The sequence below is a fragment of the Pseudophryne corroboree genome, chromosome 6, assembly GCF_028390025.1.
Source record: "Pseudophryne corroboree isolate aPseCor3 chromosome 6, aPseCor3.hap2, whole genome shotgun sequence".
NCBI lineage: Eukaryota > Metazoa > Chordata > Amphibia > Anura > Myobatrachidae > Pseudophryne > Pseudophryne corroboree.
Genome location: NC_086449.1, coordinates 721,923,485 through 721,940,047, shown reverse-complemented (window position 1 = coordinate 721,940,047; position 16,563 = coordinate 721,923,485). Strand labels below are relative to the sequence as shown.

Below are 16,563 nucleotides of genomic sequence, written 5' to 3'. Positions count from 1 at the left end.
GGAGAGAAGCAGCCCTACTCTCTGAAGCTAGGTCCTGCTTCTTAGGCTACTGGACACCATTAGCTCCAGAGGGATCGTATGCAGGATCTCACCCTCGCCGTCCGATCCCAGAGCCGCGCCGCCGTCCCCCTCGCAGAACCGGAAGACAGAAGCCGGGTGAGTATGAGAAGCAAGAAGACTTCAAAATCGGCGGCTGAAGACTCCGTTCTTCACTGAGGTAACGCACAGCACTGCAGCTGTGCGCCATTGCTCCCACACACCTCACATACTCCGGTCACTGTAAGGGTGCAGGGCGCAGGGGGGGGGCGCCCTGGGCAGCATTTGGATCCTCTTTTTGGCAAAAGTAAACATATATACAGTTGGGCACTGTATATATGTATGAGCCCCCGCCAAGAAAATGCATATTTAAGCGGGACAGAAGCCCGCCGTCGAGGGGGCGGGGCTTCTTCCTCAGCACTCACCAGCGCCATTTTTTCTCCACAGCTCCGCTGAGAGGAAGCTCCCCAGGCTCTCCCCTGCAGATTCACGGTAGAAGAGGGTAAAAAGAGAGGGGGGGGGGCACATAAATTAGGCGCAAAAACATATTATAAACAGCAGCTACTGGGTTAACATTAAGTTACTGTGTTATTCCTGGGTTATAGCGCTGGGGTGTGTGCTGGCATACTCTCTCTCTGTCTCTCCAAAGGGCCTTGTGGGGGAACTGTCTTCAAAAAGAGCATTCTCTGTGTGTGTGGTGTGTCGGTACGCTTGTGTCGACATGTCTGATGAGGAAGGCTATGTGGAAGCAGAGCGGGAGCAAGTGAATGTGGTGTCTCCGCCGACACCTGATTGGATGGATATGTGGAAGGTTTTAAAATGATAATGTTAATTCCTTGCATAGATAAAGCTGAAGCCTCAGGACAGTCAGGGTCCCAACCCGTGCCTGATCCTATGTCGCAGAGGCCGTCAGGGTCTCAGAAGCGCCCACTATCCCAAATTGTTGACACAGGTACCGACATGGATTCTGACTCCAGTGTCGATGAAGATGATGCAAAGTTACAGCCAAAGTTGGCTAAATCACTCCGATATATGATTATAGCAAGAGAATCCTCCCCTAGGATGGACAAAGCTTTAACACGCTTATCCAAAAAGGTAGCCCTGCCGTCTCAGGATACGGCTACCCTCAAGGATGCTGCGGATCGCAGTAGTGCTGTAGCGGCATGGACTGATACCTTATCAGAGGAGTTGGATACCCTAGATAGGGATACTGTTTTATTGACCCTGGGGCATATTAAAGACGCTGTCCTTTATATGAGAGATGCTCAAAGAGACATTAGTCTACTGGGTTCTAGAATAAATGCTATGTCAGGACAGGTGATGCCGACTCAAAAAGGCATATGGAGGTTTTACCTTACAAGGGTGAGTAATGGTTTGGGGAGGGTCTCTCGGACCTGGTCTCCACAGCTACTGCTGGAAAGTCAAATTTCTTGCCTTTTATTCCCTCACAGCCTAAGAGAGCACTGTATTATCAAATGCAGTCCTTTCGATCACAGAAACACAAGAAAGTCCGAGGTGCGTCCTTTCTTGCCAGAGGCAGGGGCAGAGGAAAGAAGCTGCACAACACAGCTAGTTCCCAGGAACAGAAGTCCTCCCCGGCCTCTACAAAATCCACCGCATGACGCTGGGGCTCCACAAGCGGAGCTAGGCCCGGTGGGGGCACGTCTTCGAAATTTCAGCCACAAGTGGGTTTACTCCCAGTTGGATCCCTGGGCAATAGAGATTGTGTCTCAGGGATACAAGCTGGAATTCGAGTAGATGCCCCCTCACCGATACCTCAAATCGGCCCTGCCAGCTTCCCCCCACGAGAGGGAAATAGTGTTAACTGCAATTCACACATTGTATCTTCAACAGGTGGTAGTCAAGGTTCCCCTCCTTCAACAAGGAAGGGGTTATTATTCGACCATGTTTGTAGTCCCGAAACCGGACGGTTCGGTCAGACCCATATTGAATTTAAAATCCCTGAAGTTCAAGTTCAAGATGGAATCGCTGAGAGCGGTCATCGCAAGCCTGGAAGGGGGGGATTTTATGGTGTCTCTGGACATAAAGGATGCATACCTTCATGTCCCCATTTATCCACCTCATCAGGCGTACCTCAGATTTGTGGTACAGGATTGTCATTACCAATTTCAGACGTTACCGTTTGGTCTCTCCACGGCACCGAGAATATTTACCAAGGTAATGGCGGAAATGATGGTACTCCTGCGAAAGCAAGGAGTCACAATTATCCCATACTTGGACGATCTCCTCATAAAAGCGAGATCGAGAGAGCAGTTGCTGATCAGCATAGCACGTTCTCTGGAAGTGTTACGGCAACACGGCTGGATTCTAAATATTCCAAAGTCGCAGTTGGTTCCTATGACTCGTCTGCCTTTCCTGGGCATGATTCTAGACACAGACCAGAAAAGGGTTTATCTCCTGATGGAGAAAGCTCAGGAACTCATGACACTGGTCAGGAACCTATTAAAACCAAAACAGGTGTCAGTGCATCACTGCACTCGTGTCCTGGGAAAGATGGTGGCATCATACGAGGCCATTCCCTTCGGCAGGTTCCATGCGAGGACTTTTCAATGGGACTTACTGGACAAGTGGTCCGGATCACATCTTCAGATGCATCGGTTAATCACCCTATCCCCCAGGGCCAGGGTGTCACTCCTGTGGTGGCTACAGAGCGCTCACCTTCTTGAGGGCCGCAGATTCGGCATTCAGGACTGGGTCCTGGTGACCACGGACGCAAGCCTCCGAGGTTGGGGTGCAGTCACACAGGGAAGAAATTTCCAAGGTCTGTGGTCAAGTCAAGAGACTTGCCTTCACATCAACATCCTGGAACTAAGGGCCATATACAATGCCCTACGTCAAGCAGAGACCCTGCTTCGCGACTAACCGGTTCTGATTCAGTCAGACAACATCACCGCAGTGGCTCATGTAAACCGCCAAGGCGGCACAAGGAGCAGAGTGGCGATGGCGGAAGCCACCAAGATTCTTCGCTGGGCGGAGAATCACATAAGCACACTGTCAGCAGTGTTCATCCCAGGTGTGGACAACTGGGAAGCAGACTTCCTCAGCAGACACGACCTCCACCCGGGAGAGTGGGGACTTCATCAGGAAGTCTTCGCACAGATTACAAGTTGGTGGGAACTGCCACAGGTGGACATGATGGCATCCCGCCTCAACAAAAAGCTACAGCGGTATTGCGCCAGGTCAAGAGACCCTCTGGCGATAGCTGTAGATGCCCTGGTGACACCGTGGGTGTTCCAGTCGGTCTATGTATTTCCTCCTCTTCCTCTCATACCCAAGGTGCTGAGGATAATAAGAAAAAGAGGAGTGAGAACAATACTCATTGTTCCAGATTGGCCACGATGGACTTGGTATCCAGATCTGCAAGAAATGCTCACAGAGGACCCGTGGCCTCTTCCTCTAAGACAGGACCTGTTGCAACAGGGGCCCTGTCTGTTCCAAGACTTACCGCGGCTGCGTTTGACGGCATGGCGGTTGAACGCCGGATCCTAGCAGAGAAAGGCATTCCGGATGAGGTCATTCCTACGCTGATAAAGGCTAGGAAGGACGTGACAGCTCAACATTATCACCGAATATGGCGAAAATATGTTGCTTGGTGTGAGGCCAGGAATGCTCCTCCGGAGGAATTCCAGCTGGGCCGTTTCCTTCACTTCCTACAGTCCAGAGTGAATTTGGGCCTAAAATTGGGTTCCATTAAGGTCCAGATTTCGGCCCTATCCATTTTCTTTCAGAAAGAGTTGGCTTCTCTACCTGAAGTTCAGACGTTTGTAAAGGGAGTGCTGCATATTCAGCCCCCTTTTGTGCCTCCAGTGGCACCTTGGGATCTTAACGTGGTGTTGAGTTTCCTGAAATCACACTGGTTTGAACCACTAAAAACGGTGGAGTTGAAATATCTCACGTGGAAGGTGGTCATGCTATTAGCCTTGGCTTCGGCTAGGCGTGTGTCAGAGTTGGCGGCTTTGTCACATAAAAGCCCCTATCTGGTTTTCCATGCGGATAGAGCAGAATTGCGGACTCGTCCACAATTTCTGCCGAAAGTGGTTTCATCTTTTCATATAAACCAACCTATTGTGGTGCCTTTGGCTACTACTGACTTGGAGGATTCCGAGTTACTTGATGTGGTCAGGGCTTTGAAGGTTTATGTAGCCAGAACGGCTAGGGTCAGGAAAACAGAGTCTTTGTTTATCCTGTATGCTTCCAACAAGCTTGGTGCTCCTGCTTCAAAGCAAACTATTGCTCGCTGGATCTGTAACATGATTCAGCAGGCTCATTCTGCGGCTGGATTGCCGCTGCCAAAATCAGTTAAGGCCCATTCCACTAGGAAGGTGGGCTCTTCTTGGCTGGCTGCCCGAGGGGTCTCTGCATTACAGCTTTGCCGAGCGGCTACTTGGTCAGGTTCAAACACTTTTGCAAAGTTCTACAAGTTTGATACCCTGGCTGAGGAGGACCTTGTGTTTGCTCAATCGGTGCTGCAGAGTCATCCGCACTATCCCGCCCGTTTGGGAGCTTTGGTATAATCCCCATGGTCCTTACGGAGTCCCCAGCATCCACTAGGACGTTAGAGAAAATCAGATTTTACTTACCGGTAAATCTATTTCTCGTAGTCCGTAGTGGATGCTGGGCGCCCGTCCCAAGTGCGGACTTCTTCTGCAATACTTGTATATAGTTATTGCTTCAATAAGGGTTAAGTTATGGTTGCATCAGGGTTGGACCTGATGCTCTGTTATTTGTCATTCTGTTAACTGGTTGTTATACACATGTTATACGGTGTGATTGGTGTGGCTGGTATGAATCTTGCCCTGGATTACCAAAATCCTTTCCTTGTACTGTCAGCTCTTCCGGGCACAGTTTCTCTAGCTGAGGTCTGGAGGAGGGACATAGAGGGAGGAGCCAGAGCACACCAGAATCTAAATTCTTTCTTAAAGTACCCATGTCTCCTGCGGAGCCCGTCTATCCCCATGGTCCTTACGGAGTCCCCAGCATCCACTACGGACTACGAGAAATAGATTTACCGGTAAGTAAAATCTTATTATTGTCACGCTTGTAGCCAGAATGATGTCATCAGCTTCCCCTCTGTGCACTCTGGGAAATGTGCTCTTGCATTTCAAACACTCCTCTTCAAAAAATATCAAATTAACAATGGTTATTCTGGCGAACAGCTAGTATATAATTGGTATATGTGAATTTGGAACAGTGGACATTCTTGTATTTGTGAAAACCCACTTGTTGTTTTGAAAGTCATCTACATGTCTCATCATAACTGTCCCAATTAAGGCAGGAAAATACCGTCTGTCGCCATGTTTATTCTGTTTCTCAGAAGATTGTGAGCAAGGCTGCCAAGATATTGACCCGGCCCCAGCATTAGTGTGTTGTGGCCAGGAATGGGGACAACACATTTCTGCAGAAGCTGTGTTAAGACAGTATGGTCATACAATCATGAGGGCTTGATCGTGCCTCCCTCCAGTAGCCTGGGCCCAGGTACAGTATTATGGAGTTTATTTACTATTTTTCAAACCCAGCTTGTAACATCGCAGTTAGGAGTTGATTTGCTGGGACTTTATCTCCGTCTACTTTATGTCCGTCCAAGGCATAGTAAATAGACCCCAAAGTTTGTTATGCCCCTTCACGATGAACAGATGCCTGTGGGCCATACAATAAGTCAAGTGTATTCATGAGACAGGGGAGCAGTGTTGTAGGCAGATTACAGTTCCAGGAGAGCTGGGCGTAGCCTTGGGATTGTGACCACACCCCTTCTGTAGGTGCCACTGCGCTAAATTTGACCGATAAACTCAGAGAAAAACATTTGGATGTGTACATCTGTACTTTACACTAAATTAACACTAATATTAAATTGTGGATAGATAAAGTGTAGTCTCTGCCCGTTTACAGTATATACAGGTTTAAAAATCATAATATCACAGGAGGTACCACAACAAGACAGCTACAGGTATGTGTGGGGTTATAATTTGTTCTAATGACTTCTGACATACTTCTAATTATGAAAATAAATGATAAGAGCACTATACAGAACAATCTCATTTAAGTAATAATAATAATGTTATCCGTTAAAATAATAATAATGTTATTTGTTTATAACTGTACTATGGGGATGACGGTAAGATCACCTGTGATGGCAAACTGCGCATGCGCAGCGGCTGCGCAAACACACACATTGCGGTTGCATCCCGCATGGATGCGACCGCAATGTGATTGACAGTGGCAGGTGATTTTAGGGCGGTAACGCGGCATTGGGGGCGGGGCAAATGGGGGCAGGCCAGGACCTTTTTTGGAGCGGCTGCATGATGTCACACGCAGCTGTTCCGATATAAAAAATGGCCGCTGACCGCCTGCGCTGCCAGGGGCAACCTTAGTTCCGATGCGTCCGTAATCTAATTGCGGACGCATCAGGGGGGCGGCCTCACACATGCTGGGGGGCCTTGCCATGTGCTGGGCGGCCATCTGCGTTCATCTCTGAATAACCCCCAGTATCCTCAGATCACAGCAAAAATGAAAAGCATTTGGTAATGGAATGGTTAAAACACAAAAACGTCAACAGGGATCACAAAAATGTCAAGAGGTGAGAAAACAGGCCAGCAACCAGACGTGGGGTCAGCATGATGACCTCATAAGCGTGTCACTCCTGCGTGGCGCTCAAATCACAGAACAGTTACTATGATAAATTTACAAAGGGACCTGGGAAGAATGCCAGAGGAAGACAAAGTATTTTTATATATTTTTTAATCCCAGTGTTGGCAGCTGAAACATTAGGTAACTGATTCATTAGTACTAGTCTATTGGTCTCTCTCTCATATCTCAAGTGAGGTGATTCTAATTAAATGAATCTGCGTGTCAATCTATCGGTGATCAATCAACACGAGCCTGGTTGCCCCCTCCTCTGCAGGTGAGAGCTGGCGGCTGACAGGAGCTGATAATGGAGGAAAAAGTGCACTGTCTAGCTAAGTTAATTAGTCAACATAATAGGTGGATTATAGAGGAAATGAGCAAAACTGCAGGATTGTGTATGTTCGCACAAAGTGCCAGACAAGGTTGCAATTAACAGATAATTATTATATTTGGGTGTAAAATGAATAAACACATCTCTTAGGGCCTTCACAGCTAATCTGCCCAAGGAAGGATAACTGGGGAGCAGTGGCGCCAGCTCCGTTCTGTGCACAATCATTGTCTTGCGCTGTACAGATTAGGTCCTGTTTCCAGAGTAGATTTCTCCGACAGGAGCATGTTTTTTACCCCTCTATCTTTATTAAGTATTTAGGGGAACTATTGTCGCAGTTGTAATTTACAGACAGATTTGTAGAACGCTTGGCATTTTTATCTCACGTATTTCCAACGTAATCTGTTTCATTGTTGAGGGGATTTTTTATTACGCTTGTAATCCCAAAACAACTTGGCTGTGTTAACTATTTAAAATAAATCAGAGAAAGTCGACGTTTATCTCAGAAAATGAAATAAAGGACAGGAAGCGATGCGTTCTCCGTCAACCAGAGCGCTCTTTTTTTTTTTTTTTTAAACCATTTAAAGCTGAACAGGTTTTTTGAGGTTATTTTTTTTTTTTAAAGAGTATAAACGACATGTAGTCCAGCAGAGTCAGTGCACTTTGTCTGCCTTCAGAATGCCATGCGTTCACAAACACCAACGTAAAAGGCAAGCTCAGGAGTTTTACCTAAGGGATGGAGTGGCTGGGGGTCCAAATGAGCTTATTTATTATATGTATTTCATTTCACTTATATGTATAGTGCACACTTATGGCCGGGTTCTGAGTCATATGTAATGCTATTCATGAAGTTGATACTTCACATGAGCGATAATCCCTAAAAACACATATATGCGCATGCATCTCACATTGTGTACATACGGTTACTGGGAGTGGCTACTCAGACGCACGGAAACGATCTGTCTTATGTGCGTGTTATTAGAGTGTGACAGGAGTGTCGCTGAAGCTGTTGCGTACTTAGGTGCTTCATGACTCACATTGCAGGCAAATTCTGATGGAGAATCTGCACCCAGCATAGGTCTAGTACACATGAACGGTATTACAGCATCTAAAGACGCTCAAAGTGGGCGTCTCAGTCCTTGCACGGTCGGACACATGGCTATACACTGGGGGAAGGACTGTTACTAGCATTAGCATAAGGTTGCAGAATCTACTATAGCAAAAGATGCTGAAGTGGTCGCAGCATTATGCAAATCAGAACTAGACCCATATTCTGCAGCGCTTTACAACCATTCACATCAGTCACTGTCCCAGGGCGACTTACAGTCTATGGGCCTAATTCAGACCTGATTGATGCTCGCTAGGGTTTTTTTGCACTGCTGTGAACAGATAGTCGCCACCCATAGGGGAGTGTATTTTCGCTTTGCAAGTGTGCGAACGCATGCGTAGCAGAGCTGTACAAACAGATCTTGTGCAGTCTCCGAGTAGCCCAGGACTTACTCAGCCGCTGCGATCATTTCAGACTGTCTGGGATCGGAAGTGACGCCAGGAACCCTCCCTGCAAACGCATGGACACGCCTGCGTTTTTCCAACCACTCCCAGAAAATGATCAGATACCACCCACAAACGCCTTCTTGCTGTCAATCTCCTTGCGATCACCCGTATTCTTCGCACAAACCCATCGCTGAGCGGCGATCCGCTTTGTACCTGTGCGACGCACCTGCGCATTGCGGTGCATACGCATGTACAGTTCTAACCTGATCGCCAGTGCTGCAAAAAACGCTAGCGAGCGATCAGCTCTGCATTACCCCCTATATTCCCTATCATATGAACACACTAGGGTTAACTTTTGTTCTGAATCCAATTAATCCACCAGTATGTTTTTTGGACTGTAAGGGGAAACTGAAACTACCAGAGAACACCTACGCAAACATGGGGAGAACATTCAAACTCCAAAATATTTTCACCAAATGTTTCATATTCTCTATACTATAGATTCAGCATATATAGCAAATGTGACATACTGCAGATCTGTTATTCTGGAAACCCACTGCAAGAACAAGAATTTGTGTACTACTATGGTAGAAATGGCAGCGTACCAGTTTATCCAGAATTAGTAGATATGCGATTCCAGGCACCTTTTTGCCCACCGCCCTTTTGCTCTTACACATGAGCATCTAGAATGTACTGACTATATATATGCCACCAGATTTCAGCAGATCATGGGCTATCGTGTCACAATTTTACATTTTTTGTCAGTTGGGAGGAATGTCTGTACTCTATTCTGCATTTTACAAATAAGGATTTGAGGGGTCTATGTACTAAGTCTTGTAGTGAGATAAAGTGGATGGAGATAAAAAAAAAAACAGCCAAAATCAGCTCCTAACTGTCATGTTACGGGCTGTGTTTGCAAAATGGCAGTTAGAAGCTGATTGGTTGGTACTTTATCTCCGTCCACTTTATCACTCTCCAGGGCTTAGAACATAGACCACGGAGTCCGCTATCTCCATGTTTACACTCGCCAGTCTGTATGTGCAAATTTCTGCAAAAAATAATGACAAGTTGACGCAATTTTTTTTTAAACTGCATATATGCTGTAGTATATATACACATCTTTGCTTATCTCTGGGCCATTCTGAGTCAAATATATCTCAGACACTTCTCTCACAACAATTAATGGGTGTTAGTGGTCACATGGAGGAAGAACCGTCTTTTGACAATGTCACGGTGTGGGCATGTAGCTAGACGTGCAGCTTGTTCTAAGTCATACGTATGTTGAGGGGACTCATATTGATCTCTTGCACCCATGTTGGGTGAACAGAAGCATAAAGCTTCATAAGTCAAAACTATCTGCTTGCAGGGACAAATTCTCAGTAAAGATTGATAGATTCAAACACATGGCTGTTTTTTTTTTTTTTACGTTGTACCTAATGCTGGCTGGGTACACACTGGGCGATATAACATTCGTACAGCTGTTCTGTAATATTCAGTCCACCCTTCTGGCAGTGTGTGTGTGTGCCGGGGAATTCACAGATGGTCTCTCACAGATATATACCATCATTCACATCTGTTTGTGTGTACACACGACCAAACATCAGACCCATATGATGGCCACAGGAACCAGCGACAGTGATGTCCCAGCTGACACTTCTGGCCAGACATATCATGCAGACAATTGGTAAGTGTATAAGCACAATATCATTGGTGCATAACCCTTACCAAATTGTTAGATTGGTCAGTCAGTCATTCGGCTGAACCATCCAGTGTGTACACCACATAATAATGTTACCGGCCAGGATAAATATTCATTCATTTACAGATTCCATTGAACAGACTCAACACAAAAGTCCATGTTTGCATATTGACCTGTACTTATGTTCTTTTACAGGTTGTTGTGTCAACTACCGTCAATGTGGACGGACATGTGCTGGCTGTGTCTGATAATATGTTTGTGCATAACAACTCGAAACATGGAAGAAGGGCGCGCAGGTTGGACCCTTCGGATGGTACGCCTTCGTATCTGGAACACGGTAAAATATTTTAGATATTGTCCTAAAATAATGTTTCTGGTATCCTTAATGAACAATCCAACTGGTGCTGCAGTAACGTCATAAACTATGAAGCCAGTAACGTGATGCTCCTGGAGATATTATGCTGGTATAATATTTATTATTACATTTATTAACATGAATGGCTGCAGACAAAGTTGAAGCCACTCCCCTTGAATAAAATATAATACTTAGTATCAAGAAGAACAGTGCCCTCAGTGGCCAAAATCTAAAACATAGAATTTTACTAATGAATGATTAAAGCAACCTCTTACATTTGGAGCATACTTTTTTTATATATATTATAAATCATATACATTCCCTTTTTAAAATGTTACATTTTATGGTCCCTTTGCAAGCTGTAGAGTAACCAGATGCTACATCCTTGAGTTACTTGTGAAATGTATGCTATACTTGGCGTAGCCGACAAGACCTTTAAAATGTCAAACAACTAAAAATTGCACTTCTCATTTGCACCAAGGGAAGCATCAGTGTCTCATCCTTTTCCCAGTGACTAAAGACTTTAGTCTGAAACAGGGATAGTGCAAGACCCCTCAGAGCAGCTGGCTGCAGCACATAATTATTCAGTGATTGAATATGCTACAAGGGAAAGCAGGGGAACTCGTCACCCTGACAGCATTCCGGGGAGAAGTGACTAAATTACTTTATGTACCATTAGTGCTAGCAGCTACGCTGAACTCTCTCCCAGTGTTTATGCAAATGAAAATGAGCACACTCAAGAGGTCCTGGCAGGCAAAGAGGAGACTGACAAGATGTTAAATGTTCTTCTTTTTAAATGGCCGGTTCAATTTATTTTGTTCAGCCTTCTCCCCGTGCTGAGTTCTTTATCTGTGCATTCAATATTAATATGTTTACATCAGACAAATCTTTTCTTCTGGTGACATTCAAAGGCAAAAAAATTACACTCAAGAGACAGAATACAGAATTGTACTTGTCTCTTGTCAAAGAGGTTGCACTCATTATAATTTAGATTTTCTTTAAAAATGTTACAATCCTGTAGTGTGCTAATTGTGCTAAGCGTTTAATGCCTTAAACATGTATTTCTGATTGGCTTGTTTGATTGCGACAAGGAAAATAATAGTATCCAAGTTGTTGTTAGTGTAATGGTTACTTTGGTGAAACATTGCCTATTCCCCTACCTGCCTCTTTGGACCGTATTCAATTGTTTTTTCCTCGGCAGCCAGTAGATGGCAACGAATGGAGGTGGCAAACTGAAATAAGCGAAAAGTTAACCGCTTGAGCACTGAAACGGGACTTTTTTTCATGTTGCGCCAATTAGTTTGGTCAGGTTTAGCTACTCCACGCAGGTAAACCCAACCCTTATGGGCGCAATGTAAAACAACAATTTAATATCGCCCTGCAATCTCCCGTCACTTTAGACCCGAGATAAGGCGTGGTATAACAAATGAATACCGCCCTATGACTGTGATGGAAAATAGGCGATGTTGGCGTCCCTGAGGTAACAGGGTTCCGATCATCTCAACGACAGCTCGATTGGATTTAGATTGCCCGCTTAGACTAGAAAATATTGCAATATATACACACACAGCTGAGACAGTGAATTTGCAAGTGAACCTGAAATTTTTGAGCCCATGTCATGTCCGGTTCCTGGAGATTGGGTCATCTGCGTTCTGATGAATATCAGCATAGCCCACAATATGGCTGCCTCCAGTGTTTGTAGGTAACAGGTGCTCTTTAAAAATTTTTAGGAAACTAAGAGATCTCCCTGATCCCTCGCAGTGACAGGAGGCTGTAACTTTATTTCTAGTTGGTGATTTTAGCAGATGACTTTGTTGCTGTTCGCTCAGTGACTGCATTGCAACAGACCTATCTCTGAACAAGCCCTGAAGGCCCCAAAGCCACTGGAAACATAGAATAATGGAAAATTAGAATGGAGAAAAACATTTTTTGGACTTCAGCCTGGAGTCTCTTGGGGTCTGTGTATAAACTGGAATCGCTTCCTGGATCCACCCAGAGACTAAAATGAGACAGTTCCTCCATCAGCTGCATGTGTTTATGTGTGTCTCTATGCGTACATGTGCCCAGAAACGCCAGCAGAATGTATACATACGTGTTTCCTAAATGTACACCATATGTGTTACCTAGGAGAACCATGGAGGTTTTTTTTGCTCAACAAGCCATAATAGCAAAATAGTATTATTACATATTCTTAGTTTACAGATAGAAGTAATGCGTTCATACATGGTAATGTTTAATAACATTCATCCATTTACATCCTGTATATTATTTACTGGAAAAGTATTATTGTCATTATCACTTTGTAAATATGACAAGTATAAACCAGGGACATTCAAGGTAGGTATACATAATAAAACAGGGACATACATGGCAGATAATATAAATACAGGTTGAGTATCCCATATCCAAATATTCCGAAATACGGAATATTCCGAAATACGGACTTTTTTGAGTGAGAGTGAAATAGTGAAACCTTTGTTTTTTGATGGCTCAATGTACACAAACTTTGTTTAATACACAAAGTTATTAAAAATATTGTATTAAATGCCCTTCAGGCTGTGTGTATAAGGTGTATATGAAACATAAATGAATTGTGTGAATGTAGATACACTTTGTTCAATGCACAAAGTTACAAAAAATATTGGCTAAAATTACCTTCAGGCTGTGTGTATAATGTGTATATGAAACATAAATGCATCCTGTGCTTAGACTTAGGTCCCATCACCATGATATCTCATTATGGTATGCAATTATTCCAAAATACGGAAAAATCCCATATCCAAAATACCTCTGGTCCCAAGCATTTTGGATAAGGGATACTCAACCTGTACATACTGTACATGGCTACTCTCCCAAGACTTCCTGGAGGCTTCAGCTTTTTATTTATTTATTTTTTGTTGGGGGGGGGGGGGGGTCGGGGCTCCCATAAAAGTGACCAACTTTCCTATACCCTCCACTCACTCCCTAACTATCTCATGAATTAGGCTGGAGAACGGGCAGTGATGACCCGGTCACTATGACACACAACTCTGTCCGAGTTATAGAATAAATTTTGCTATATTTCGGATAATATATAATTTTTTTTAATTAATTTCCACTGCATTGCTTTATTTAGAGTTCATTTTCAATGTTGTAATACATATATATACTGTACATTGTATATACTATATATATTTGTATATAACTGTATATAGGACCTTATTCAGCACTGGTTGGTAAATTGAGAAACACTCAGGCGGCAGTGCGCAGTGAATGCAGTGCGCGGGCATTCACATAGTGATCGCATCTCACAAGGATGTCGGGGGGGGGGGTCGTCGACAAAGGAGGCGTGCCTGTACCGGTTTCAGGGTGGCCTCGTAACGTCCCACTGATGCGACCAGAGAAATGGTGGCAGTCCGACTGCGTATGCAGGAGGTCAACCCTGATTACAGAGTCAGCGATGCGATCGCAGTGGATCTGCAAATGCATTGCTGCCCGCCAATTAGCATGCTGGGCGGTCTTGCTTTGTGCTGGGCGGCCCCCAGTATGCGATAGGAAGCAATAGCAGAATCTGCTACTGAACCTGAATGAGGTCCATAAGCTAGACCCATGCTGTATATATACAATTGCAAACCACCCAATGTTTTAAATGCATAGGTGCACAGCCGCATCACCCCAAATGGATATAATCACATAGAGACCAGTAAATGAAGGCACACAGTAGGTTTTGTTCAAACTTATAGTAAAGGTTCAGTACTAGTAACGTCATAGAAGGGAGCCAGATTCTCCAAAACATTGCTGCTGAGACTTCACTAGATAAGTCTGAACAAGTCCTACAGTTGCTGGTTTATATTTTTAGCTAGCAGAAGATAGTGTTAGGATTTTAGGAACAAGATATTGGGGGACATTTACTAAGCAGTGATAAGAGCGGAGAAGTGAGCCAGTGGAGAAGTTGCCCCATCAACCAATCAGCAGCTCTGTATCATTTTATAGTATGTAAATTATAGATGGTACTTCAGTGCTGATTGGTTGCCATGGGCAACTTCTCCACTGGCTCACTTCTCCACTCTTATCACTGCTTAGTAAATGTCCCCCATAGTTAATGTTGTCCAGACATTGGTAGCTCTTGAGTTCCTACTGGCTGCCACATAGCCAGCGCCCCATTAAAATTACTTTGGGGAGTTACTGTATTTCTGTTAATGTGAATGAATGCTCATCTTCCCTGGCTTCTGAAGGGAGCCCTCTGTCTCCAAGACTGACTGGCTCCCGAATGGTACAATTTCCACCCACGATATCCAGCTACCTATCCTGACTTTGTAAATATCGCAGTATATAATATATACTGTGCATTGCTATTATGTTGCAAATTTTAAGGTTGTACAAATTGACATAAGCTTAAATGGATGAATGAACTGTTGGTTTATATGTTCAGTAGTATGGCTGTATCATTGCGCAGGCTCCCCGCAGTCTGCGACAAGGGTACCAGATGGATTGGAGAGCGGGTTAATCCTATCACAAGGAAACTTCTATGACCATCTGGATAATCCTGAGCTCAGAATCAATGCCTGTGAAAGACAAGAGAGAGGCCAAGATTAGCGCACACACAGCACTTTCCAGGAGCGTTGTTCACTTCCGAGCTGGGACCCTGTCTATTTACGTATTAGACAGTCAATATTGCAGATTCTCCACAACCAGCTATATCTAACAGCTGCTGCACTCACTGTTGCCTCTGAAACAGTTAAAGGTCTTACACCATCTCACAACCTCAGCGGCATATGTTTTTGGAAAGTAGTGAGGGGAGTATCCTCTAACATGGAAAAATATTTCTATTTCCTAATAATACTTAAAGTGGATCTGTCACCGAGAAACAATCGTCTTGTAATTCATAGCAAATCAGTCTGTACAATGCATTTGTTTCAGAAATTCCTCTTTAGCTATTAACCTAAACTATTCATCAGAAGTGCTTATTTTTCATGACCCAGTAAGCGTGTGTGCCCTGAGTTAACCTCCTCTACTTATTTACATTAATGGGAGCTGCCATGTTGTTTACCTCATCAGTGGTACTGTATATGTATCGATTAACTGTAGACAAAGCTAGTAATGTTCCGAATACATTGGGGTTTACAAGATTTGGATGGATTTATGAAGAAGATAGCTCACAGTAATGCAGATTTCCCCTCTAAACAAAAAGCCTTAGGGCAGCATAGTTGGGGTAGTGGTTAGCAATACTGCCTTATAGCACTGATGTCACAAGTTCTATTCCTGACAAGGCATTACCTGTGTGGAGGTCCTCTACATCCTCTCCTCCTCCGCACACTCCAAAACGTTGGACTCTCTAGCACTCTCCTTGACTGGTTTACCTCTTACCTCACTAACCGCTCCACCTCACACCCTTCCATCCTTCCTGTTGGTGTCCCTCAGGGTTCTGTCCTAGGCCCCCTTCTGTTCTCCCTGTACACCTCTTCCCTGGGTGCGCTCATTAACTCCTTTGGCCTTCAATACCACCTCTATGCTGGTGACACACAACCATGGCCGGACTGGCCATCTGGCTCTTCTGGCACATGCCAGAAGGGCAGGTGGTCCGAATCGGTCATCCAGAGAGCAGGGAAGGCCGCGCACAGCGCAGACTCCGGCTCTCTGGTTCCATGGTCTCCATGGAAATGGGGGAGTGCCGTGAGCAGTGGCTGAACTTGTGAGTGGTGGGCCCAGGTGCAAAAATATAATTTGGGCCACTCTCCTCCACCCCAGCTCAACTTTACAATATGTTATACGACAAAGGGTGACAGGGAAAGGCAGAGGGAGAAAGCGTAAGGGAGGGTGTAGGCAGAAGGTGACGGGAGGAGGAGGGTGACAGGGAGAGGCAGTGAGTTACAGAGGGAGTCAATGGGTGACGGGTAAGCAGTGAGTGACATGGGGAGTCAGTGGATGACAGGGAGAGGCAGTGGGTGATAGGGGTACAAGTACAATGTCCAGCGCTGTTCGGTACAAGGGGCATGTACTTAGGTGTGGGCAGGAGAAAAGTAATTTCTG

General features: G+C 44.9%; 1 protein-coding gene across 3 annotated transcripts in view; it reads left to right on the top strand.

Annotated features, from left to right (window-relative positions):
• The window catches only part of EBF1 (EBF transcription factor 1), a 449,014-nt gene that overhangs the window by 346,712 nt on the left and 85,739 nt on the right, over window positions 1-16,563 (top strand). For all 3 annotated transcript variants that reach the window (XM_063928403.1, XM_063928404.1, XM_063928402.1), the window contains exon 8: window positions 10,395-10,536. In XM_063928403.1, the coding sequence (XP_063784473.1) occupies window positions 10,395-10,536 (142 nt within the window). The remainder of the gene's footprint in view (window positions 1-10,394; window positions 10,537-16,563) is intronic.